This window comes from Phocoena sinus, chromosome X, assembly GCF_008692025.1.
Source record: "Phocoena sinus isolate mPhoSin1 chromosome X, mPhoSin1.pri, whole genome shotgun sequence".
In the NCBI taxonomy this organism is placed as follows: domain Eukaryota; kingdom Metazoa; phylum Chordata; class Mammalia; order Artiodactyla; family Phocoenidae; genus Phocoena; species Phocoena sinus.
This window is the reverse complement of record NC_045784.1, coordinates 19,455,037-19,479,316: the sequence shown is the minus strand read 5'-3', so window position 1 is coordinate 19,479,316 and position 24,280 is coordinate 19,455,037. Positions and strand designations below refer to the sequence as shown.

At 36.3% G+C, this 24,280-nt stretch overlaps 1 protein-coding gene across 1 annotated transcript; it reads right to left on the bottom strand.

Annotated features, from left to right (window-relative positions):
* Positions 1 to 899: 899 nt before the first annotated feature.
* On the bottom strand, positions 900 to 3,729 carry LOC116747756 (sex comb on midleg-like protein 2). Its single transcript, XM_032620282.1, is given in 2 exon segments — positions 900 to 1,432; positions 2,139 to 3,729. Coding segments are annotated over 2 exon segments (2,109 nt in total). The 5' UTR covers positions 3,715 to 3,729.
* Between the last annotated feature and the right edge of the window lie 20,551 nt (positions 3,730 to 24,280).

Here is a 24,280-nt window from a genome sequence, read left to right as displayed (position 1 = left end):
AATATATAAATATGGTATAGTATCTGTATGAAGAATAAAACACAGACAATAAAATATATATATATTAAAAATTTGGGCACAGGTGTCCTCATATAGAGATATGAGAAATGAATGCCTAGTTAAATGTCTAAGCTTAGAGAAAATATGTAAAGTTTTGAAATAATGGGTATTTCACTGAAAAATTTTAATCAGACTCCATCCAAACCACCCTTGTAGTATAATATCTCCTGCATAAAACAACCATTCTATCTTACAGTTGTTTGAAATTTATCAAAAACTGATAAGAACACTTTATGAAAGTTTATAAGCTTGTTTTTTTCTTTAAATATGAACAAACACAACATACAGAGAAATAATAACGAAAGGAAAATAATTTATATGGCTATTCCCTTTCTGGAAATTGGTAGAACACAAACAGAACATTGCAGTAACAGACATAAAATATTTGAAAAAGAGATGATATCTACAGTTGCATCTTTAAATTCTTTTCTAAGGAAAATTTCTCATGGATTTCACTAGAGAGCCTGTCAGTCCCTGATACTTTCCCCCCTTTGGGATGTAGCTGTTTTGGTTTTATATATAAACATTAATCAAAATCAATGGTGTTTCTCTGTTTCCTGCATTAAGTATATTTGTAAACTGTACAATTAAATAATAAACTGTAAAGTGTAAAATAATAAAAAGACATAAAGGACTGCCAAGTTGAATATGCTAACACTAACATGTTAATGTGTTTTAAAGAAGTAGACTGGACTTGTAATGTAGTTCTGCAATTCTGGATGTAACGTAGCTTTAGAGGAACTGTCTACAGAACAAAAACTGCTACGAGAATAAAAATACTTTTAAATTAAAAAGTTATCAAGACAATTGAAAATTATGTCTAAACTTACACATTTTTTTCAATTATATTTTCCTTCTTTAAGTTTTTCAATATAGTAACATAACTTTAAAGCTGGCCCCAACTCCAGCCCCATATACTTCATCATCACATCACTTCTGAGTAGTAGCAGAGCCGTCCCATCAATCTCATGTTGCATGAAGAGGTCGGCGAGGGGGCCTGATATCTGAGGATCTTTATGTTTCATAAACTGTATCACTTCATCCACGGACCAGGTTGGAGGGTCCTTAGAGAAGCCTTGTTTCGGGACACTGGGGTCAGGTACAGCTATATAACTTGGAGCTTCACTTTTCCTCTGCATCTGGAATGTAACTTCATGGTGACTGCTCTTGGGAGGTGATTCGGTCCCCACCAGTGTTGAACTCGAGGTGCATGGCACACTTTGAGAAACACTACTGGAGACCGGAGTATGAGTGCTTATAGGACTTGTGCTGGCAGGATTCAAAGAACTTGCTGGATTTAGTGGTGAGTTTTTGGACTCTTCAGAAAGCATTTCCCCTTTGGGCATGCCATTTCCCTCAGAAGATAATACTTCTACAAGAAAAAAAAAAGACAAAGGCAATAAGAAAAAAGACAAAGGCAATTATCTTCAACAGACTTACAGCTCGAATACTATTAAAAGGTCAAAAATCCCCTAACTGCCAACAACAGTTCACTTAAGCCATGCTATACTGAACCACAAACCTCTAACACAAAGCACATGGCCATCCCCTTCTTGGTGTTTATAGTAACGGACACTGTCCTGAAATCCAAATTGATTCTAATGATATCACCTATTTTTCTCACGGCAACTAACCCTTGCCAGTCTTGCCACCAAGACTATGAACACCTCACTAAAGCATTTATTTTTAGGAATGCAGTTCTTCACAACTCTTTGTTACAATATGATCACAGAGTTGGTTTCTAACATTTGCTTACTCCTTGGGCACTTAAAACTTTCACTGGAGAAATGTACTAGGTTTTTCTATTCCTCTTTCTATCAGCTTTTAGCAATACAAAGCTGAATGGAAAATATGTATGGCTATAACTGTTTTTCTTTAATCTGAGGAGAAATGACAACTGTGCACTTCTGAAGGGAATGAAGCGCTCAACAAAGCTGCCAAAGTAGTAGCCTAACTGCCACTACTTTGGGGGATTTGGGGGAATATAATCCCCTACTTCCAGCATCAACACTCAAGAGCATATAAGTGATAGAAGAGTGATTTTCTCCCCAGTCTTGCAACATGTAAATACTATTTACCTTCAGAGGCATGCACTTCTGTTTTGGGGAGCTTAGGAGAGAGAGGAGCAACATAAGGCAGAGGTTCCTGAGAAGGTCGTTTGGTGCTTTTCTTTTCTGTTGTATCTTCTTTTACTGATTTATTTTGATCATGCTCTGCGGGGCTATGACCATTACCTGTATAAGAGCTAAAATGCTGGCTACTCAAAAGGTTATCACACCGCAGGCTGTGGCACAATTTCTCAAGAAAGCAAAGAGCACGTGATGCACTGTTCACTGGAGGGAGCTGGATGGAATGAGTTTCCCCATCAAAGGAGGCGGTTATCACTTCTCCTTCACGATCATCTGGCACAAGGAATCCAAAAACAGTCTTACTTTGAATGGCACAATCCACACAGGCCTGCACCGTCCGCCGGAGCACCACATTGACAGGGCCTGGGCCAAAGTGATCGGGCAGCTGCTGGATTTTCTTCTGATCCAGGTGAGGGCCAGAGCTTCCATGTTTGTTTACATAGACACAGACTGTAGGCATCACTATTTTAGATGACCCAGGAACAGCATCCTTATCATATAAAACACCACCACGTCCTCTGGCCGGCATACTGACAGAAGTTGAAGATGTGGAACATACAACAGGAATACATTTTTCCTTTCTTCCTGAGTTTGGGCCTTTTTTCCTTGGTGTGATATTTTTAACAGAGCTCCCCTTCTTGGGGACTGAAGTATGTGCAGGTGATTTAGTCCGACCTGATTTCCTGATCTGCTGTGTTGGTAATATTACAGCAGTTTTCTGTAGAGACTGCATTGAACGCTGGGTTGCTTTGGAAGGAGAAGTCTGTGTTTTTGCTGTATTCTTTGTAACAGGAACATGAGTTCCTGGTGGTTGTAATACATCTCCTGTCAGGCAACACCACCCAACTGGGAAAATATCTCGACAGTCATACTTGCACCAATAATCAAAAGCTCCACTCCAGCCATCGAATGTGATATAAACTTCTTCTCCTTTAACATTTCCAGTAGTTGCACGGCAGATCAGATAAGGGTTCTTTCTGTCTATAACTTCAAGTTTCATTCCCACTTTAAAATTATTTAGAGGTGACTTTGGTGGTTCCTTCTTAAAGAATGTTGCAGGTGCCATTTCACATCCACTCAGTGTTCGCAAGAGGAACATTGGCCAAGATGATATGTTCATCTGGTACCCCAGTGGAGGCTGAAGTAAGTCCCCCTCCTTTTCACATGTCCCAACAGGCTGTATGTCCAGAGAATCAACAAGCCGCCAAAAATCATTTCTGTTGTCACTACCATCCAGTCTTAAATGTAGCCTGGCACCAGTAATTCCAACGACTGTGGTGATACATATTGAAATCATATTGCGAGGGTCATGGGCTTCCAATTTCATACCAACTTTGAAGTCATTAGCTGGTGGAATCTTGGACTGTCTGAAACACTCTGAAGGAGCACTTAAAGATCCAGTCTATTTCAAGTAATTTTCCTAGTGAAAGTCATCATTTTGCACAGAAGATGTGCCTGACTAAGGAGCTTTCTCTTGATTCTCCTTCTTTGCATCCATTGACTCTTCATTCACTGCTCGCCCCATGCTATCCCTCTCTGGTGTTCTTTGCTCGAGTCTCGTCGGCAAAAAGAGTGAAATTCTGTCACCCTGGTCCAGCGAGCCGGTACCGGTCTTCACACCACCGCCGCCCTGTTTGAGAAGCCGCGCACGCACGGAGCCGCGCATGCCCTGCCACCGCTGCCCCGCCCCGCTGCCTGCGTGCCCTGGGGTTGCCACAAGCTTGCCCTCTGACCTCGGTCGCGTGCGGGGCCCGAGCCCGGGGCTCAGCCGGAAGCCCGCGCGGGCGGTGGCGAGCCATGAGACTCTGCGGTTCGGGGAAAGCCCTTGGCAGTTCTCCCTCATCCTCACCCCACCCCAATCTGCCCTCCCGCCAAAAAAAAAAAAAAAAAAAAAGCCAGTCGCAGCCCATGCACCCAAGACCGTGGTGGGCCCCCAATTGGGAACCCAGGGTCCACGTCAAATTTCATCCAAGGGGAGCTCGCTCCCCTTGGCCATCGACTTCGACTCTCGGCCACCGCCCACCCTCGCCACCGGGGCTATGGTATTTTAAACAATGAGTGGGAAGTTTTGAGGCAGTAGTCCCTAACAAAATTTTGTTCCTCCAAAATCCAGGGTGGTCTCTTCAAGTTTTGCACCAACAACTGAGAGAAAAAGGCACCTACCTATATATAAAATGTAACTACAGTTAGCCTGTTTTGCAAAGTGTGAGTTGGAATTGACAAATTCCATATTAATTAACAGAATTGTTATATATATGCTAAGTAGCAATTAGCAATTGAGCTACAGAGGTAATAGAAACTGTATAGAAAAATGCAATGGGCATAGTCTGTTATTTAGTCTCCACTTTTGAGCAGTTGCTTACAGTACAACTAAGATGTCAATGGAATTTTCTCTGAGGCAACCAAAGAGATCTCTTCCCTGTAGAAGGTCATGGATGGTAAACTGAGCTGTGATACAGATAAGGATCAGTGGATAACAAAGAACCAAAACAAGGATAGAAGCAAATCAGGACATAACATTTCCTTCAACTAAGGGTTTTTCTAGCTCCCAGAAAGTCTGGATTGTAGTCAATACCATTTACACCACAGCAATACTTGTTAATAATTATATATCATATATTTATTATATATTTATATTTATCATATATTTATATTCAAATATATTATATTTAAATATATTTATTTTATATTTACATATTTATATGAGATATAATTTGTATATCTTGTACACAAATATACTATCAAGACTATCGATTAAAGAATCTGTATGTAGTGAGGTTACATGTTAAATCGCACGTTTTTATCCAGTAGAGGTGCGAATAATTTCTGTCTTGTAGAAAGGGTGATGTCACAGCTTACAGTTTATTGCTCTGTAGACAATTACCACTTTTGTATTTAACCCAGCAGTCTTATCCTAACATTCCTTATTACATTGCCTACAATTAGTTAGCTCCTCAAATGTTCTTTGAACCAATCTTAACATTTTATTGGTTCCTTCATTAATTAATTTTTTAAATAAAAATTTTGACATGAGTTATAATTTAAAAATTTTGAAAATTATACTTTAGTAATATGTGTGTACATAGAAAAATCTAGAAAGAGGGAGAAGAAGAAGGAAAGGGAGAGAGAGAAAATGCACATTATTTAGTACACTGTGAGTAATTATTTCCATGAGGTAGATTCCATTTAAATTTTTCATTTTAAGACCCGGGGTTAGAAGGAACCTTTCAGATACAGTTGACGTATATGCATGTGTCTCAATGACAGGTACGTGAACAGCCCCTGTTTATAGAGCAGGATAAGGGTCATATTAGAATTCTCCAGGGAGCGATTTCAAAATATATTCAATACTTATTCATGTTCCCTCCTTCTTCTTCTCCCTCCACTTCTATCATACTTTTAGGACTGGATTCAGCTGCAATTAAGAGAAAACAAATTATGTGTCTTGCCTAAATAGGAGTTTACCTATTTTTTTCTCACTGACCAAGAAATTCAGAGATAAGCTACCCAGGGGAAGTGTAGCTGCTCAAGGAAGTCATTTTGACTCGGGTTCCTTTTTGCCTCCTGATCCTCTAATCTTGGAGTAAGATTTTGTTCCTCATGGTGGAAAGACATTGGCATTCCCTTTAAAAGTTATTATTCCCCATACCAGGCAAGAAGAAGGGAGAATGGTAAAGAGCAAAACACATGTCAGCTAGATTTGTCTCTTTTCAGGAAAACTGTAGATTTCCTAAATGTTCCACCCAGCAGATTCCTATGTTTATCTCAAGATACCGAGTCACAGAGTCAAGTATAGCTACAGAAGTCTGGAGAGGGGAGCATTAATGGACACAGCACTCTCTCAATAAAATCTGTGTTCTCATAAGGGGAGAATCCATTTTGGATAGGCAGGTAGGTGTTACAGCCACCAAAAGGGCATTTGAATCTGGGGGATGAAGTACTTCTATACATTTTGAAATTTTCCCCAATTGATTCTGGCAGTCACCTTACCAAACTCGTCATTATTTGAATAATGGTATCTGAACGAAACCCGTTCTTACCTTCTACTTTATAAGATCATTCAGGACTAATCATTACGTTTATAATTGTGAATACAAACACTGTTGCCTTTCTAATACTTGGAGTTTCTCCGTCTCTTTTTAAAATTCATATTTTTATTATTTGCGTCTCTCAAGCGGCCCTTTGTCTGATGTTACTGTTTTTGACATTGCTTCCTGGATTGCAAAAGTTTAAACCAGCAAACAAAAATCACAATTCCATTGTCAAGCTAGTATCAGCTTTCCACTAAACTGTCAGTATTTCACAATATATAATTAAATTTTAAGTTCTAAAATCCTTTTGTAGAGAGAATTTATTATAGTTTGGTTACTTAGCTTCAGTTTACCAGTTTTTTATTTGTTTTCTCTCTTCATACAAATGCCAAGTAGACGTAAGCTCACAAAGGTAGGGGTCCAACTTGTTTGTTGTTTGTAGTGGTATCACCTGTGTCCAACGCGTATGTAGAGCTCAATAAATCTTTAATAAATGAATGAATACATAACAATAGCCAGATTGCATTGGAGGGATCATTTTATATAGTTATCATATGAATATTTCTATCTGCATAGCTACTGGGAAGATTTCTTCTTTTGCAACTAAGATCACTTGCTCACTAACTTTTCCTTCAAAATCAAATTTATATAGTTCTTATATAGTTTCCTGGCGGTTAGGATGATTCCTTGAGGGATAGACTCATATTTTAGAAATGTAGAATGGCTAATCTTGGTCTGCTTTACAGAGAGGTGAACAGAGTGGGGGAATACAGCTACTGACCTTATTTAAGTAATACTTGTGAACAATTTTTGCCCTGTTATCTGATTGTAAAGTTTGTTTTACTTTCTTTTCTGGAAGCAAATATTGTTCTACAGTTGAAAAAGCCATAAGGCTAAAAATAACCCTTCCAACCTGCGTTTGTGGCAATATCAGAATACCTGCATGAAACAGTACTCTGGAAAAAGAAATTACCAAAGCTTTCTCAAATTGAATATAAAGAGAGTTAAGGAAACAGTCTATATGCTTGTCATTTTACTTCTTAATTCCCAGTGTTACTTTGTAATAAACAGTATTTTCCAGTTTAAGATTTTTACTTGTGCTTCACTGGGAAAATTATCTAAAACTTGGAAACCTCAAGTTTAATTACTAAATTTTGGTAAAAGAGATTATTATTATTCTTCTAGTGCAATTTTGGGCTTGACTTTATATTGTCTGGGCCTTCTTATATCTCTAGAGAGGCAGAGACTAATTTGTAAATTTTTATCCGGAGGAAATGCAAACAATTTCTGTCTAATGGAACAGATAATTCCATTATAGAGTTGCCATATTTAGCAAATAAATATGCATGCAATATTTAGGACTTTATACTGAAAAAATTATTCACCGTTCATCTGAAATTCACATTTAACTCTGCGTCCTATATTTTATTTGGTGATTCCATCCCCAGAAGTTTCAGTTTATGGCCATGTAGGTCATTAGCCAGTTTGGTTTCTAACTCAGGAATCTCATTGTAATATTGCCTATTAATACGTAGCTTCTCAAATGTTCTTTGGACTGGTTTTATCATGTTACTGTTTCCCTAAGTAATGAATTACAGGAAATATTTGACACATTTACTTTATGTATGTGTAAGAGTTCTGGTTGGTCTTCTGGAAAAATATACTTAATAATTTTATAGGTCATCCACTGAGATGCCCATGTAGCCTCATCCCATGGAGCCAAGTAAACTGCATTGCTGGGGAAATATATATACCTCATGAACAGCTTCATCCCAGTTAGGTCTTTTCTTGGCTCTCAAAATAAATCCCAAGTAGTGATAGAGCTTTGTATTTGTTTTTTCTCTATTTTTGTTCACTTACTTTTGTTTTGCTTTCTTTGTTTCTTCTACTGATTTTTCATTTTTGTTTCTGGTTATTATATGGCCAATAAGTTATTCTCATTGGTGGCAGCAATAATTGGGACTTTGGTTTTATCATCTGACCATTTGGTGACGTCTGTGGGATGAATAATGGATATATATTTTCTTTTGTAAATAAGTGCTTATATCCATTGAAATCCCTCAAATACACAGGAAACAAAGAAAGTGAACTTCTAATATTTTAGAAGTTTAGAAACATTTTAAAACTCCAAGTTCACATAATAAAGATTAATCTTTAGACACATTTGACTAAATTAATAATTTTGGTTTAAAAATGATAGTTATGCAGCTTTTCTCTGAGTTTATCAAAATGTGGTATAATACAAGTGTACATTTTATATTTTTTATTTTTTTGAATGTTTATATTGGAGTAGAGTTGATTTACAATGCTGTGTTAGTTTCATGTGTATAGCACAGTTATTCAGTTATATATGTACATATATCTATTCTTTTTCAGATTCTTTTTCCGTATAGGTTATTATAGAGTATTGAGCAGAGTTCCCTGTGCTATACAGCAGGTCCTTGTTGATTATCTATTTTATATATAGTAGTGTATATGTTAATTTCAACCTGCTAATTTATCCCTCCCCTGCTACCTTTCCCCTTTGGCAACCATGCATTTGTTTCCTAAGTCTCTGACTCTGTTTCTGTTTTGTAAATAAGTTCGTTTGTATCATTTTTTACATTCCACATATAAGGGGTATCATATGATATCATTTTATAATTTTAATAAGAGTTTGATTTGTTTTCCCTCATAAAGAGAATAGTTATTCTGAACTCTCTAAACTTCTAAAATTGGTTTAATAATCAAACTTATTTTACTCCTACTTAATTAAAATTATGAAAAATATAAATTTGTGCTCACCTAAATTGTTTCATTATTCTCACAAACTTTTTATATTAATAATAATATTTCGTAGTTTGAAAGCTTACACATAATTATTTTTTTAACATCGTTATTGGAGTATAATTGCTTTACAATGATGTGTTAGTTTCTGCTTTATAACAAAGTGAATCAGTTATACATATACATATGTTCCCATATCTCTTCCCTCTTGCGTCTCCCTCCCTCCCAACCTCCCTATCCCACCCTTCTAGCTGGTCACAAACCACATAGCTGATCTCCCTGTGCTATGCGGCTGCTTCCCACTAGCTATCTACCTTACGTTTGGTAGTGTATATATGTCCATGCATCTCTCTCGCTTTGTCACAGCTTACCATTCTCCCTGCCCATATCCTCAAGTCCATTCTGTAGTATGTCTGTGTCTTTATTCCTGTCTTAACCCTAGGTTCTTCATGTCATTTTTTTTTAAATTCCATATATGTGTGTTAGCATACGGTATTTGTCTTTCTCTTTCTGACTTACTTCACTCTCTATGACAGACTCTAGGTCTATCCACCACATTACAAATAGCTCAATTTCGTTTCTTTTTATGGCTGAGTAATATTCCATTGTATATATGTGCCACATCTTCTTTATCCATTCATCCGAAGATGGACACTTAGGTTGCTTCCATGTCCTGGCTATTGTAAATAGAGCTGCAATGAACATTTTGGTACATGACTCTTTTTGAGCTATGGTTTTCTCAGGGTATATGCCCAGTAGTGGGATTGCTGGGTCATATGGTAGTTCTATTTGTAGTTTTTTAAGGAACCTCCATACTGTTCTCCATAGTGGCTATATCGATTTACATTCCCACCAACAGTGCAAGAGTGTTCCCTTTTCTCCACACCCTCTCCAGCATTTATTGTTTCTAGATTTTTTTATCATGGCCGTTCTGACCGGTGTGAGATGATATCTCATTGTAGTTTTGATTTGCATTTCTCTAATGTTTAATGATGTTGAACATTCTTTCATGTGTTTGTTGGCAGTCTGTATATCTTCTTTGGAGAAATGTCTACTTAGGTCTTCTGCCCAATTTTGGATTGGGTTGTTTGTTTTTTTGTTATTGAGCTGCATGAGCTGCTTGTAAATTTTGGAGATTAATCCTTGGTCAGTTGCTTCATTTGCAAATATTTTTTCCCATTCTGACGTTTATCTTTTGGTCTTGTTTATGGGTTCCTTTGCTATGCAAAAGCTTTGAAGTTTCCTTAGGTCCCATTTGTTTCTTTTGGTTTTTATTTCCATTTCTCTAGGAGGTGGGTCAAAAAGGATCTTGCTGTGATTTGTGTCATAGAGTATTCTGCCTATGTTTTCCCCTAAGAGTTTGATGGTGTCTGCCCTTACATTTAGACCTTTAATCCACTTTGAGTTTATTTTTGTGTATGGTGTTAGGGACTGTTCTAATTTCATACTTTTACATGTACCTGTTCAGTTTTCCCAGCACCACTTATTGAAGAGGCTGTCGTTTCTCCACTGTATATTCTTGCCTCCTTTATCAAAATGAGGTGACCATACGTGCATGGGTTTATCTCTGGGCTTTCTATCCTGTTCCACTGATCTATACTTCTGTTTTTGTGCCAGTACCATACTGTCTTGATTACTGTAGCTTTGTAATATAGTCTGAAGTCAGGGAGCCTGATTCCTCCAGCTCCATTTTTCGTCCTCAAGATGGCTTTGGCTATTCAGGGTCTTTTGTGTTTCCAGACAAACTGAAATTTTTTGTTCTAGTTCTGTGAAAAATGCCATTGGTATTTTGATAGGGATTGCATTGAATCTGTAGATTGCTTTGGGTAGTAGACTCATTTTCACAATGTTGATTCTTTCAATCCAAGAACATGGTGTATCTCTCCATCTATTTGTATCATCTTTAATTTCTTTCATCAGTGTCTTATAATTTTCTGCATACAGATCATTTGTCTCCTTGGGTAGGTTTATTCCTAGTTCTTTTATTCTTTTTGTTGCGATTGTAAATGGGAGTGTTTTCTTAATTTCACTTTCAGATTTTTCATCATTGGTGTACAAGAATGCCAGAGATTTCTTTGCATTAATTTTGTATCCTGGTACTTTACCAAATTCATTGATTAGCTCTAATAGTTTTCTGGTAGCATCTTTAGTATTCTCTATGTATAGTATCATGTCGTCTGCAAACAGTGACAGCTTTACTTCTTCTTTTCTGATTTGGATTCCTTTTACTTCTTTTTCTTCTCTGATTACTGTGGCTAAAACTTCCAAAACTATGTTGAATAAGAGTGGTGAGAGTGGGCAAACTTCTCTTGTTCCTGATCGTAGTGGAAATGGTTTCAGTTTTTCACCATTGAGGACGCTGTTGGCTGTGGGTTTGTCATATGTGGCCTTTATTATGTTGAGGAAAGTTCCCTCTATGCCTACTTTCTGGAGAGTTTTTATTATAAATTGGTGTTGAATTTTGTCGAAATATTTCTCTGCATCTTTTGAGATGATCATCTGGTTTTTCTCCTTCAATTTGTTAATATGGTGTATCACATTGATTGATTTGCGCATACTGAAGAATCCTTGCATATTGAAGAATCCTTGTATTCCTGGAATAAACCCCACTGGATCATGGTGTATGATCCTTTTAATGTGCTGTTGGATTCGGTTTGCTAGTATTTTGTTGAGGATTTTTGCATATATGTTCATCAGTGATATTGGCCTGTAGTTTTCCTGCTTTGAGACATCTTTTTCTGGTTTTGGTATCAAGGTGATGGTGGCCTCGTAGAATGAGTTTGGGAGTGTTCCTCCCTCTGCTATATTTTGGAAGAGTTTGGGAAGGATAGGTGTTAGCTCTTCTCTAAATGTTTGATAGAATTCGCCTGTAAAGCCATCTGGTCCTTGGCTTTTGTTTGTTGGAATATTTTTAATCACATTTTCAATTTCAGTGCTTGTGATTGGTCTGTTTATATTTTCTGTTTCTTCCTGGTTCAGTCTCGGCAGGTTGTACATTTCTAAGTATTTGTCCATTTTTTCCAGGTTGTCCATTTTATTAGCATAGAGATGCTTGTAGTAATGTCTCATGATCCTTTGTATTTCTGCAGTGTCACTTGTTACTTCTCGTTTTTCATTTCTAATTGTATTGATTTGAGTCTTCTCCCTTTTTATCTTGATGAGTCTGGCTAATGCTTTATCAGTTTTGTTTATCTTCTCAAAGAACCAGCTTTTAGTTTTATTGATCTTTGCTATCGTTTCCTTCATTTCTTTCTCATTTATTTCTGATCTGATCTTTATGATTTCTTTCCTTCTGCTAACTTTTGGGTTTGTTTGTTCTTTACTTGCTTTAGGTGCAAGTTTAGGTTGTTTATTTGAGATGTTTCCTGTTTCTTAACGTAGGATTGTATTGCTGTAAACTTCCCTCTTAGAACTGCTTTTGCTGCATCCCATAGGCTTTCGGTCATCGTGTCTCTATTGTCATTTTTTTCTAGGTATTTTTGATTTCCTCTTTCATTTCTTCAGTGATCACTTCATTATTAAGTAGTGTATTGTTTAGCCTCCATGTGTTCGTATTTTTTACGGATCTTTTCCTGTAGTTGATATCTAGTATCATAGCGTTGTAGTCAGAAAAGATACTTGATACGATTTCAGTTTTTTTCAATTTACCAAGGCTAGATTTGTGACCCAAGATATGATCTATCCTGGAGAATGTTCCATGAGCACTTGAGAAAAATGTGTATTCTGTTGTTTTTGGATGGAATGTCCTATAAATATCAATTAAGTCCATCTTGTTTAATGTATCATTTAAAGCTTGTGTTTCCTTATTTATTTTCATTTTGAATGATCTGTCCATTGGTGAAAGTGGGGTGTTAAAGTCCTCTACTATGAATGTGTTACTGTCGATTTCCCCTTTTATGGCTATTAGTATTTGCCTTATGTATTGAGGTGCTCCTATGTTGGGTGCATAAATATTTACAGTTGTTATATCTTCTTCTTGAATCGATCCCTTGATCATTATGTAGTGTCCTTCCTTGTCTCTTCTAATAGACTTTATTTTAAAGTCTATTTTCTCTGATATGAAAATTGCTACTCCAGCTTTCTTTTGGTTTCCATTTGCATGAAGTATCTTTTTCCATCCCCTTACTTTCAGTCTGTATGTGTCTCTAGGTCTGAAGTGGGTCTCTCCTAGACAGCAAATATATGGGTCTTGTTTTTGTATCCATTCAGCCAATCGGTGTCTTTTGGTGGGAGTATTTAGTCCATTTACATTTAAGGTAATTATCAATATGTATGTTCCTATTCCCATTTTCTTAATTGTTTTGGGTTTGTTATTGTAGGTCTTTTCCTTCTCTTGTGTTTCTTGCCTAGAGAAGTTCCTTTAGCATTTGTAAAGCTGGTTTGGTGGTGCTGAACTCTCTCAGCTTTTGCTTGTCTGTAAACGTTTTAATGTCTCCATCAAATCTGAATGAGATCCTTGCTGGGTAGAGTAATCTTGGTTGCAGGTGTTTCTCCTTCATCACTTTAGATATGTCCTGCCACTGCCTTCTGGCTTGCAGAGTTTCTGCTGAAAGATCCACTGTTAACCTTATGGGGATTCCCTTGTATGTTATTTGTTGTTTTTCTCTTGCTGCTTTTAACATGTTTACTTTGTATTTAATTTTTGATAGTTTGATTAATATGTGTCTTGGTGTGTTTCTCCTTGGATTTATGCTGTATGGGACTCTCTGTGCTTCCTGGACTTGATTAACTATTTCCTTTCCCATATTAGGGAAGTTTTCAATTATAATCTCTTGAAATATTTTCTCAGTCCATTTCTTTTCCTCTTCTTCTTCTGGAACCCCTATAATTCGAATGTTTGTGTGTTTATTGTTGTCCCAGAGGTCTCTGAGACTGTCCTCAATTGTTTTCATTCTTTCTTTTTTTATTCTGCTCTGCAGTAGTTATTTCCACTATTTTATCTTCCAGGTCACTTATCCGTTTTTCTGCCTCAGTTATTCTGCTATTGATCCCATCTAGAGTATTCTTCATTTCATTTATTGTGTTGTTCATTGTTGCGTGTTTCCTCTTTAGTTCTTCTAGTTCCTTGTTAAATGTTTTTAACATTTTCTCTATGCTGTTTCCAAGATTTTGGATCATCTTTACTATCATTATTCTGAATTCTTTTTCAGGTAGACTGCCTATTTCCTCTTCATTTGTTAGGTCTGGTGGGTTTTTATCTTGCTCCTTCATCTGCTGTGTGTTTTTCTGTCTTTTCATTTTCTTATCTTACTGTGTTTGGGGTCTCCTTTTCGCAGGCTGCAGGTTCGTAGTTCCCGTTGTTTTTGGTGTGTGTCCCCAGTGGCTAATGTTGCTTCAGTGGGTTGTGTAGGTTTCCTGGTGGAGGGGACTAGTGCCTGTGTTTTGGCGGATGAGGCTGGATCTTGTCTTTCTGGTGGGCAGGTCCACGTCTGATGGTGTGTTTTGTGGTGTCTGTGGCCTTATTATGATTTTAGGCAGCCTCTCTGCTAATGGATGGGGCTGTGTTCCTGTCTTGCTCATTGTTTGGCATAGTATGTGCAGCACTGTAGCTTGCTGGTCGTTGAGTGGAGCTGGGTGCTGGTGTTGAGATGGAGATCTCTGGGAGCTTTTGCCCGTTTGATATTACATGGATCTGGGAGGTCTCTTGTGGACCAGTGTCCTGAACTTGGCTCTCCCACCTCAGAGACACAGCACTGACTCCTGGCTATAGCACCAAGAGCCTTTCATCCACATGGCTCAGAATAAAAGGGAGAAAAAATAGAAAGAAACAAAGAGGATACAAAAATAAAGTAAGATAAAATAAAATAAAGTTATTAAAATAAAAAATAATTTTTAAGAAAAAAAATTTAAAAAAAAGATGGACAGAACCCTAGGACTAATGGTGAAAGCAAAGCTTTACAGGCAAAATCTCACACACAAGCATACACATACACACTCAGAAAAAGAGGAAAAGGGGAAAAAAATAATATATCTTGCTCTCAAAGTCCACCTCCTCACTTTGGGTTGATTCGTTGTCTATTCAGGTATTCCACAGATGCAGGGTACATCAAGTTGATTGTGGAGATTTAGTCCACCACTCCTGAGGATGCCGGAGAGATTTCCCTTTGTCTTCTTTGTTCGCACAGCTCCCAGAGTTCAGCTTTGGATTTGGCCCCTCCTATGCGTGTAGGTCACCTGAGGGTGTCTGTTCTTTGCTCAGAGAGGGCAGGGTTAAAGGAGTAGCTGATTGGGGGCTTTGGCTCACTCAGGCCAGGGGGAGGGAGGGGTATGGATGCGGGGCAAGCCTGCGGCGCAGAGATCTGCTGGACGTTTCACCAGCCTGAGGCATGCCGTACGTTCTCCTGAGGAAGTTAAACATAATTTTAAATATCCTTAGTCATTAAAAATCTTGGACTAATCTTAAATTGATTTAATTTATGGATAATTATTAGAGATCAAGACAATTTTTAAGAATGAATACTGAAAAATTGATTACAAAGCTGATATACTTTTATTTTTGAAACGTTTTCTTCTATTATGCTCTAGAGCAGCTATATCTTTGAGTCATGTTAATGAACATGAATAATGAGTCATGTAAATGTTCCTTTTTGTCATTTTTAACTAGATGTAAAAGAGATGTGAGTGGCTGTAGAGAGTTGTACAACTTGTATTTATGAGCTTTGATAGTCTGCTGGAATGCTTATAGAGGACAGAAAGTCCTCAAATATCTACCCATTTTTAATTTTTCTGTAAAAATATAAGTTAGTTTCTTTGGTTATTGTATATGGTTCAGACTGTGGAAGAAGCAATACAGATAAATGCAAGTGCTTTTTTGCAATTGTAAGTTAAATAAGGTTTTCTGCAAGGCGAAATGGGATTTTTTTTATCATTGCCTAAATTGTTGTAGAATGTATACAGAAAGTTGAAAAGGTTTGCAAAGAGGGAATTTTAATTTGTCTTTGTTTATAATAGCTAAAATACTAAGTATGGAAAAAACAACAAAATGTATTTAAAGTTTAACAAGGTTGGCTTGGTTTTGGTGGGTTTAATTATAAGAAAAAAAAGCCTGTGAAACCTTCATTGCCAAATAGTATCTTAGTGGAAAGCTGGAATTCGTCTTTCTCTCTGTTTAAGTGATAAATTTGTCTTAGAACTCCTAACAACAATGTTATTAGATGTTATTCTTTACCTTCCTTTTAATCTGCCCAGATAACACAGGTTCCAAATCTCACCAGAATAATATTATTTGATTTTTGTTGACTTGATTATATTCTTTATTATTATTACTTTGTATAATATTACTTTTATGAAGGAAAGAAGGAAAGAGAAATGGAGGGAGGGAGGAGGAAAAACAGACAGATTTACAGTATTTGTCCCCCACCAATAAAACCTGGCTTTGTCTGTGTTAATTGTAGGAACAAGTCAGGGTGGATTGCTTGGCTCAGAGGTATGGTTTTCTCTTCGAGAAATCCAAGATTCTATCTTAATAAAGGGACCAAATCTCCTTTGAAAACTCTTTCATTTATGCCTTCCCAATATTAAAACCGACATTAAAAAATAAGTGAAAATTTTAGGATACCTTTAACACCTAAAACTATCTTAGAGATTTCCCAGGTGGCCCCTGGAAAAGCACGAAGATTTGCTATTTCACCTTATCCAAAAGGGATGCCAGAAATAATTAGGGTTTTTTTTAATAAGTCCATATTTCTTCATTAGCTCAACGGTATTGTAAAAATTTCATGGGAAGAATTTCCAAATCAGAAGAGATGTTCAGCCTTCCCAAGGTTAAGTTTGTATAAGTAAATTTTTATTAATACAGATATTTCAGAGATTTGTCAATGCCTTCATAGTCCACAATATAATATTACTTTCAGGGGGATCCTTTATGAAATAGTTACTTACTGCACCCCAGTAGAGAATTTTACTCTTCCGCATTCTTATATTATTGGTTACCTTGATAAATTAACCATGACCATGCAGTCTTATTATCACACAGTTTTATCCTTTCCCCTGTTACTTTCATGAAGGCTCTGCTATAACGCTTCAGGCTAAAATCTGTAAAAACAAAACAGTCTCAGGGGCTGTGGGAAGGACTTTACCGTGTACCATGAACTATTGATACTGCAGGGAATACACTCTTGGGGAAGACTTCGAGCTGATGATGCTTAGACAACTTTCAAGATGTGCTATGGACTGTTAGGAATTATAGGAATCTTTTTAGTCTATAAACAGATGTGTTTCATGAATGCAGATTGCTGATAAGATCAGAGAAATTAATGACACAGGACTAAATAATCTCATGAGGAAAATATAACTGTGGTTGTTTGTTTGGAATGATGTTGATATCATTTTGGATTTTCTTTTTTTCGATATTTGAAGAAGCCATTTTCTTCTCAAGCTGTTCTTAACTCTAAATTTAGTAGTTTATGATTCTGTAAACTGAACATATCTTTAGCGGTATTTGCATCTCACTGAATCCCTCTCCCAATTCAAAAAACATTTTTACTGAGACTTGTTACCTTTCGTGGGATTATAATTATTTACACAGGCTCAAATAGAAACTGTCCCCGTTTTTCCCAGGGTATAATTGGATATATCACTTGTTCAACCAAGGCCATGCCATATCTTGAGTGTCACATTTAAAAATTATAGTAATCTGATCAAGTATGGAAATCTCACTAAAGAAATTGACTTTATATATGTATCCAATGCTTACTAAGTCCTCCCAAGAAAACTGGTTTGGTACGTGGCTTATATAGGGCCTCAGTCTTATAAGTGCTGAAGAAGGTCAATTTCTGTCAGGCAGTAGACCTTAGCAAATCTGGGGGACCTCAAGAGAGAGGACATAACTCAAATTATAGGTACTGCAGGTGAACGTTGGAGGAAAGTATGTTAGGCTTAGTTTCCTAGCCCTAGAATATAATGACAAAAGTAGATAATTTTATAAGTCCAATCCAAAATTCCTTTTAAAAATTTTTAGACAGAAGGTCTTTGGACTTAATTTACTAATATTATTGCTCAAGGAACCTTATGGTTAATTATTACTCTTGTTGCACCTACATAAATAATCAGACCAAACATAATGACACCCGTTGCATTGTGATCAAGAATAATTGTTGGAGAAATTCACAAATATGTGGAAATTAAGAACAGTCCTAAGTAATCAGGAGGAAAAAGAAGAAATGACAAGGGAAATTAGGAAATGCATTGAGATTATGGAAAATAAAAACACAGCATAACGAAAATTTATGGAATGCAGCCGCCAACGCAGTGTTCAGAATGAAATACATAGCTATAAATCCCTATATTATAAAAGAAAAAAGATTTCAAATCAATAACCTAACCTTCCACCTTAAGAAAATGGAAAAAGAAAACCAAACTTCAAGCAGAAGGAAAGCGTATTAGAGCATAAATAAATGAAATACAGAATAGAAAAGGAATAGAGAAAGTCAAAACCTCAGGTTTGTTCTTTGAAATATCAACAAAATTGACAGATCGTTAGCTAGATGAAGAAAAATAGATGATCACATTCTAAAATCAGGAATGAAAGAGAGGCATGATTACTGACTTTACAGAAATAAAAGATATAAAGGATGCTATGAACAGTTGTATGCCAAAAAAAAAAAAAGATAACCTGGAGGAAATTGGAAAATTCTGAGAAAGGCACAAACTACTGAATCTGATTCAAGAAGAAATGGAAAATCCTAATTGACCTATAACAAAGAGATTTAATTAGTAATCAAAAACTTCCCACAAAGAAATGGCCAGGGCTAGAATTCTACCAAACATCTAAAGAGTTAACACCAGTCCTTGGCAAATGTCCAAAAAATAGAACACATGACAGCTCATTTTATGAAGCCAATATTATTCTGATACCAAAATCAGAAAAGGTGTCACATGAAAAGAAAACTATAGAAAAATTTCCCTTATGAATATAGTTATAAAAATCCACAACAAAATACTAGCATATTGAACCCGGATATATCTATATTTCTGTGTATCGATATATAGATATATATGTCTCACAAACAAGTGGGATTTATTCCAAGAATTCAAGATTGGTTGAACATATAAAAATCAGTCAGTTTGATAAACCATATAAACACAGTAAAGGACAAAAACCACATTACCGTCCCAATTGATGCAGAAAAAGCATTGCCGTAATCTAACACACTTTCTTGATAAAAGCACTCAACAAAGTAAAAATAGAAGGGAACTCCTGTGAAGGGCATCTATGAAAAACCCATAGCTAACATACTTAATGGCAAAAGACAGAACGCTAAGATCAGAAACAAAAAAATGGAACGTTCATTCTTGCTTCTATTCAGCATTGTAGTGAAGGTTGTTCTAATTAGCTCAATTAGGGAAGAAAAATAAATAAAAGACATTGAGATTGGAAAGGAAGGAGTAAAACTATCTCTGTTTGCAGATGGCATGATCTTATGTATAGAAAATCCTAAATAACCAAGAAACTATTACAGTTAATAAACAAGTTTAGTGCAGTTATGTTTTACATAGAACACCAAAGGCATAATCCATGAATGAATAAATTGATAAGCTAGACTTCATGAAAATTAGAAACTTCTGCTCTGTAAAATACAATATCAAGAGAATGAGAAGACAAGCTATAGACTGGGAAAAAATATTCGCAAAATACACATCTAATAAAGAACTATTAATCAAAATATACAAAGAACTCTTAAAGCTCAACAATAAGAAAGTGAACAACTCAATTAAAAAATAGACCAAAGACCTGAACAGACATCTCACCGAAGAAAATATACAGATGGCAAATAAGCATATGAAAAGATATTCCACATCATATGTTATTAGGGAATTACAAATTAAGACAAAAATGAGATACCATTAAAACCCGTTAGATGGCCAAAATCCAAAACACCAACACCACCACATGCTGGGAGAATGTGGAGCAACAGGAACTCTTATTCACTGCTCGTGGAAATCAAAGTGTTCTTCAGTATAACATTCTGGAAAAAGAAAACTATGGAACCATTAAAAAGATAAGTGGTTTCCATGGGTGGTGGCTTGGAGACAGATGAATAGGCAGAGCACAGAGGATTTTTTTTAGGGGAGAGAAAATACTCTATATGATATTATAATAATGGATATATGTCATTATACATTTGTCCAATCCCATAGACTGTACAACATAATTTCACTGTTTTAAAAAGTATACATTAACAGAACTAATCATGTTACAATTGAATGGAATCTTAGACATAATGATAAACTCAAACCTCTAATTTTACAAATAAGGGAAATGAATACAATAAGTCATTTCATTTGCCAGTTATAGCTTAATTTAATGATGCTATCGTTTCCTTGATAAATTTTGTGCATGGAAAGGAATGAAGGCTAGCTGTTTGTATATCAAGAGTATAAATATGTTTGTGTTGAGCCAATAGGAATGTAGCTCCTGTGTACTTATATTACGGTGAAACGATCTTTGCTCTCACAGCACAGAACTTTATTGAAAAGTGAGAATCAGGAGAAGGTTTTTATTAAAATATCAAGTTTTTCTAAGAATAATATATAGCTCTCTTGCTTTCATACCTCCTGAGCAGACAGACGACGCTGCTAGCTTCTCATAAAAATGTTATCTACGATTATTGTTAGTTCACAAAGAAAATAGAAAATGCAGTTTCATTGTACAGAAGGCAAGAGAGATGCTTCTGCTCATTCTTCCATGTGTTCCATTGTTTGTGAAATATCCATTAACATCTAAAAGTTATGCTAAGAATTATAGTAGAGATTTTTAAAAGGTAGAGCAATAATTGAATGTTAATTAATTTTATCCTTGTGGACTTATGTGTACTCTGTAATATTTGCAAAACAGTTGTTCCAACTTGCAGTGTCTACATCACCGCTGAAATATCCACAGACAAAGCCACCTATAAAGAGAAACAGAGGAGCATACAATTCCTCTGCTAAATTTTGGTCTCTGAACTACTTCAAGATTGTATAGGTCCTTAGGAAAATAACACAAACAAATGCAAAAACAAAATGTCTCTATCCCATTGTCACCAAATTTAGAGACTCTACCTTGGAAATACTGAGAATCCCTGCTATTTAAAGATACCTGTTACATTGTGTTTAAGTGAATGTTTCATAAGTTCTTTTGAACTTGGTACTTTGTTCGGGCAAAATACCCCTTTCATGCTTACAGTTTAGGAAATGCTAACTCTGAGGTATGCAGACTTAACAAATTTTGAATGCCTGAATTCTAACTAGTTTCATCTATGAAGTCAACAAATATTTATCGAGCACCTAACTGTGACAAATACTTTTTAAGAAACTGGTCACTGTTTATATTCTGTCTCTGCCTTTCAGAATCATCATAGCAAAATTCTAAAATCCTCAAATTCTGAAAACCAATTACCTTGTTGCACTTAGTTCAAATCTCACCTAAGCATTCATCACAGTAGGTTATTAATGACTGTGCATCCCCCTCTGAATTCAGGGAGGACCTGCCTTGTTTTTAATTCTTCATAAGCAAGTGCTTTCATAAGTGAAATACTTGCCAACTATCTTATCTGGAATCCCATCCAGTTTTTCTTGGGGTTAAGATGCTGAAAGTTAGTTTACACTAATTGCAAACATGTTGTCTGGGAGGAATAATACGGTAGGCCCTATAATTATTACAGTTTAGTAGGAATTAGCTTTCTAATCCCTGAAAAAAATCCTGAGAAGATAGAACAGAGACAGATAATGTTTAGTGGGGAGAAGAGATTCCCCACGTTTTCTTCTGAGTAGCGATCTTCACAGAAAGAGCCAGGCTGAGTGGTGGTCTGTTCCTGAGAACGAAGTCCCCAAAATGCATAAAATAACAAAGATACTTAAAAATCACAGAAATTAAACTATTTAGAAATAACCATCATTCATATTAGGAGACTGTCATTCTAGATATTTTTGAACACATATAGCAGAAAGATAGAAAATATTTGTATCCGACAGGGTTTAATTAAAGAATCAGAATCAAAATCTCTATGAGTTACTGAGTAGAGGTTTTATTACAGGAATTAGACCTTGCACAGTTGTGGGAGCGACTGTGGATGTGAAGGTACAACCAACCAATCTGAAAAGCCAAGGAGATCCGATTAAGTGGGGACCTATGTCTCTGTGTAGCTTCTGCATCAGTGGTCTGTCACCAAGTGTCTGGCGGTGAATTCAGGATTGCTGTTGGTCAATAGGAAGAATTGGATGCAGAGCAGAGGGGATCAAGGACAAGCTAGAAACCAGTACCCTTGTATCTATCACTATACCTAATCACAATGACCTTCAGAGAATAGTGGCTTCTGCATCACTTCTGCTTTCCAAATCTTGTGCACATTCATTGTTTGGACAACTAGAACCCAGACCATACAGGGAGAGGAATTCTGGGAAATGTGTGTCCAGCTTAGCTGAGTTGACACAGTACAAACCACTACAAATTATTTATAAAACAGAATTATATTACAAATGTAATTTTAGAATATAGTATTCAATTTTATTTTTCTTGAACAGAAGAAAAAGAAACTGAAGGAGTTCAGATGAATGGTTCTTCATTACAGTATATTTTATTTTCTAAACGATCTCTTTAGAGAGTAAATAAATGTTGAATGTATTAAAGTGTTAGAGCTATATGGTCTTTTATTTAACTATGTGGTTAAATTTTAGGCAGGGTTGATTACATTTACAGCTTGAAAAAAAGAGTTAATTTGTTCTCTCACATTTCCTCCTACCCCATCCCCATTTTGTTTTATTTTTAGTTAAATTTTACCGTTTCAAAATACATTACAATTCATAGCAATTTTATTCTGTTCAGCACCAGTAATTTGGGCAGCAGCTTAGTATTATTCTATACATGAATGCAGTGTTCATCACCTGGAATTTTGCCATGACCACTACTGAATTCTTTGTTCTGAGTAATTTCTTAATTGTCTGGATTTTGTTGTTAAGTAGTTCTTTCAAGAAGGGCTTGGAGGACTGTCTTCCCTAGATCTTTACTCTTTGAGAATTAATGCTTGTTTCCTGTATATTTGTAAAACTTCTTGACTTATTATAATGTTCTTGGGACATAATTTCTTTCCCTAAAAATGTGTGCCCGTGCCCCATTGCCTTCTTTTTCTTTTAATATTTATTTATTTATTTTTAATTTTGGCTGCACCGGGTCTTAGTTGCGGCACGTGGGATCTTTGTTGCGGCATGAGGGATCTTTAGTTGCAGCATGCATGCGGGATCTAGTTCCCTGAACAGGGATTGAACCTGGGCCCTCTACATTGGGAGCGCAGAGTCTTAACCACTGGACCACCAGGGAAGTCCCCCGCATTGTCTTCTGGCATTGAAGATTGTTGTTGAGAAATCTAAGGATAGGTTGTCTTCCCTCTAAATGAGGTACTGTCGCTGGATACCTGAAATTCTTTATTCATAGTTGAAGTTCAGTAATTTTACCAGGGTATGTTATGGTCTTTTGTCCTTTCCTAGAACGTTTCTTGCACCTTTAATCTAGATTCAACTTTTTCTACAATTCAGAGAAATTTTATATTAATAAATAATCATATCTACTCCTTTTGTTGGGTTTTATCTCATTCATTTTTAGACTTTCTTTTTTTAGAGAAGTTTTAGGTTCACAACAAAACTGAGCAGAAAGTAGAAAGATTTCCTGCATATCCTACACACGCACACACACACAGATTTGTTACAATCAGTGACCTTACATTGACACAGCATTATCACCCCAAATTCAGTTTACATGGGAGTTCACTCTCGGTGTTGTATGTTCTATGGGTTTTTCCAAATATATAATGACATGTATACAGGATAGTTTCACTGCCCTAAAAACCCTCTGTGCTCTGCCTATTTATCCCTCGGTTTCCCCTAACCCTTGACAACCACCGATATTTTTACAGTCTTCATAGTTTTGCCTTTTTTAGAATGTCGTATAGCTGCAGTCATACAGTATGCAGCCTTTTCAGATTAGTTTCTTTCACTTAGTAATATGTTTGTTGTTACATGTTTTACATATCTGGAGGGTTTTTTTCTTTTTATTCATCTTGCCCATGTTTAGGCATGAGATGCAGGCTTCCATTTTTTGCTTTGCCTGACTCTTTTTACAATATCTGAACATCCATTTGAGGGTTAGATATTGAGGGTATGTGGTATCTTGGAAGACAGGAAAATTCAGTTGAGAATCTGCAGTCTTTTTTAGAAAATATGGTCTTTACTCTCTCTCTCTTGAGATTTCCTTCACCTTCTTGAGTCAGGGTTAGTTTTCTCCACTTGGGGTTGTGTCCTGCTTCCTTAGAGAGATACAGT